This window comes from Montipora capricornis, chromosome 4, assembly GCF_036669925.1.
Source record: "Montipora capricornis isolate CH-2021 chromosome 4, ASM3666992v2, whole genome shotgun sequence".
Classification (NCBI taxonomy): Eukaryota; Metazoa; Cnidaria; class Anthozoa; order Scleractinia; family Acroporidae; genus Montipora; species Montipora capricornis.
The window spans coordinates 16,844,277-16,846,776 of NC_090886.1; the positions used below are offsets into that span (position 1 = coordinate 16,844,277).

The 2,500-nt window shown below is 38.1% G+C and overlaps 1 protein-coding gene and 1 long non-coding RNA gene across 2 annotated transcripts in view; both read right to left on the reverse strand.

Moving 5' to 3' along the window:
• LOC138045689 (uncharacterized) overlaps positions 1 to 2,500 on the reverse strand; it is a 10,142-nt gene that overhangs the window by 4,740 nt on the left and 2,902 nt on the right. The window lies entirely within an intron of this gene.
• LOC138044775 (uncharacterized) lies at positions 165 to 1,424 on the reverse strand. Its single transcript, XM_068891191.1, has one exon. The coding sequence runs from the start codon at positions 1,422 to 1,424 to the stop codon at positions 165 to 167; it is 1,260 nt and encodes a 419-aa protein (XP_068747292.1).

Consider the following 2,500-nt stretch of genomic DNA (forward strand, 5'->3'; position numbering starts at 1 on the left):
TCTGTGGGTTTTAATTTATAGTACCCCTTTAGGTTGAGTTATAATAAAAAAATATTTACAAAGATTCTGTGCTCAATATAAAATGCATTTCACTGAACTCAACAAGAATATTTCACTTCAGAAATTATACCACAAATAACTGATAAGTATTTAATCATAATGTATTAGAGTCCACACATTTTCCGTTGCCATGCTACATCTCCTTCATTGTTAAACCAGCTTGTAAACTCTTCACGCATCTCTTTAGCAACTCTCGTGGAATTCCTTGATAAGGAAACTTCAAGGTCCAGAAAAGATTCCCTGGGAGTATCATCTCTCCATGTGCCTGGAATAAACTCTCCTGTGTGAAGGTCTTCCTGATCCATTATTGCAGGGGGACAATACACATGTTTGGTGCTGATGTCTGCTCTAAGCCAATTGTGAAGTACTAGTATGGCCAAGGCAATTACTTTGACTTTTTCTGGACTTAGAAGGAAGGGTACTCGAGGGCAGCGCCATCTATTACACAATATGCCTAAAATACGATAATTTGAAGTTCTCTGTTCTACTGTTAAATTTTTCTGTGGGTAAGGTCTTAACATGTACTTTGCTAATCCAAAGGCTTCATCCCCTGTTAGGACAAAGGGCACAGGTACAGTGCGACCTGGCAGGGGTAGTGGGGGTGGAATACGAAGTGGATTAGTTAGGTCATCTAGTGCTTCTTTTAAATTGCACCTTGCCCATGCATGGCCATCTGGGTTTCTCCCATTTGTTCCAATGTCAGCATAAAGGCAGTCGTAGTCCGGCCCAGAAACCACCAAGGCAATAATGCTCTCGTTGCCCTTATAGTCATGATAATGAGATCCTGAAAATGCTGGCTTTTGGATCACAATTCGTTTTCCATCGATTGCCCCGATGTTATTGGGAATATTCCATCTAGTAAGGAATACTTTGGTAATTTCACGCCACTTTTCTTCCTTGTTTGGTGTTTTGAGATATTCTTCCTTTAAGGTATTGAGTATAGCTGTGCAAACTTGCATGACAATTTCTCCAATCATTGTTCTTCCAATTCGAAATTGAAATGATAATGATTGAAAACTTTCTCCAGTTGCTAGATACCTTAGGGTCAACGGTAAACGTTTACCAGGATGAATTGACATTCGCATAGGAGTATCTTGCTTCTGTACTAAAGGACCAATGATGTTCAGCAGCTCGATGAATTTACCATGAGGCATTCTCAAATATTCTGCAAATCCACAAGAATCCTCTATTGCCAGTTCTTTAAAAATAGTGTAGTAAGCCCCTCTTTCTTCTCTTCTTGACACCCATTGTCGTGTCCAGCAACTTCTTTCGACGTGTTTATATTCTTCGCTATCTAATAACATCATTAACAGAAGTAAATACTTCTTTTTCTTTGACCTTTGCTGTAATCGCTGGTCCGCCATATTGAATTAGAAAACTAGTTCACATTCCCTCACCAAACAGGCGTCCTGTCGCAGCGACTTGTTTTGCAAGTAGTACATACGGAGCGACTTGTCGCAGAGACATGTCGCCTAGTGTGTCCCGACCTTAAAGCTTTCAACAGTTTTTAGAATAATTTTTTTTAATTAAAAGCTAAGAGCGTTATCCACAAAAAATTACCCCACGTGGCTAGATTGCAGAACACCCTATCCACCTAAAAAACAGCAACATTGAGTAGATGCCACTGCAGTCCCAGATAGAATTTATTTATTTATTTATTTGCTTTGCACACAGTTATCGCCAGAATAAAAATAGAAAATTACTGTGCATTATACTTCATTCTTTACATGTGGCGCCCACAACATTGCCACGTTCTAGCTTTCAATTTAAAGTTCAGTTAACTACACTTTTCTCAAAATAGCACTTGTTTCCTGATTAAGCCTAAGCACTTGTTTCACTGATTAGGCCTAGGCACTCTGACTTGTAAAATTCTAGCTTTCAGTTGTGGTCCAATTAACTACACTTTTTACGAGATTGTGTGAAGAATATAGCACTTGACTACTGATTAAGCCTACATGTAAGCCAGACTTGCCAACTCTCACGGTTTTGCCATGAGACTCACAATTTTGACCACAATCTGGGAGTCTCACGATTTCTCACTACAGTCTCACGACAAAGTGAAAATGAATCATGAGATGGAAGATTTGTTGTTCTGAAACTGAAAGCAAAAATCTGATGTCTTTTTTAAGCATAGTTTAATACAAATGCAGTAAGTAATTGTTTAATACTTCGTGGACAACTGCCATATAGCCCATATAAGACGTATAATTACTACAATAATTTAATAAATTATTTTTATATGCATAACTTATATAAATTATGCGCACACATGAAACATTTCCAACGTCATGGTGTCCACATCATTACTATCTCCCTATTTCTCCATCATTCTCCCTACAGGGTTCGTACACTTTTTCAGACCAAAAATACAAGGACTTTTCAAGGACTTTCAAGGGCCAAATTTTGAAATTTCAAGGACCTCTTTTTTATTTACATCGAA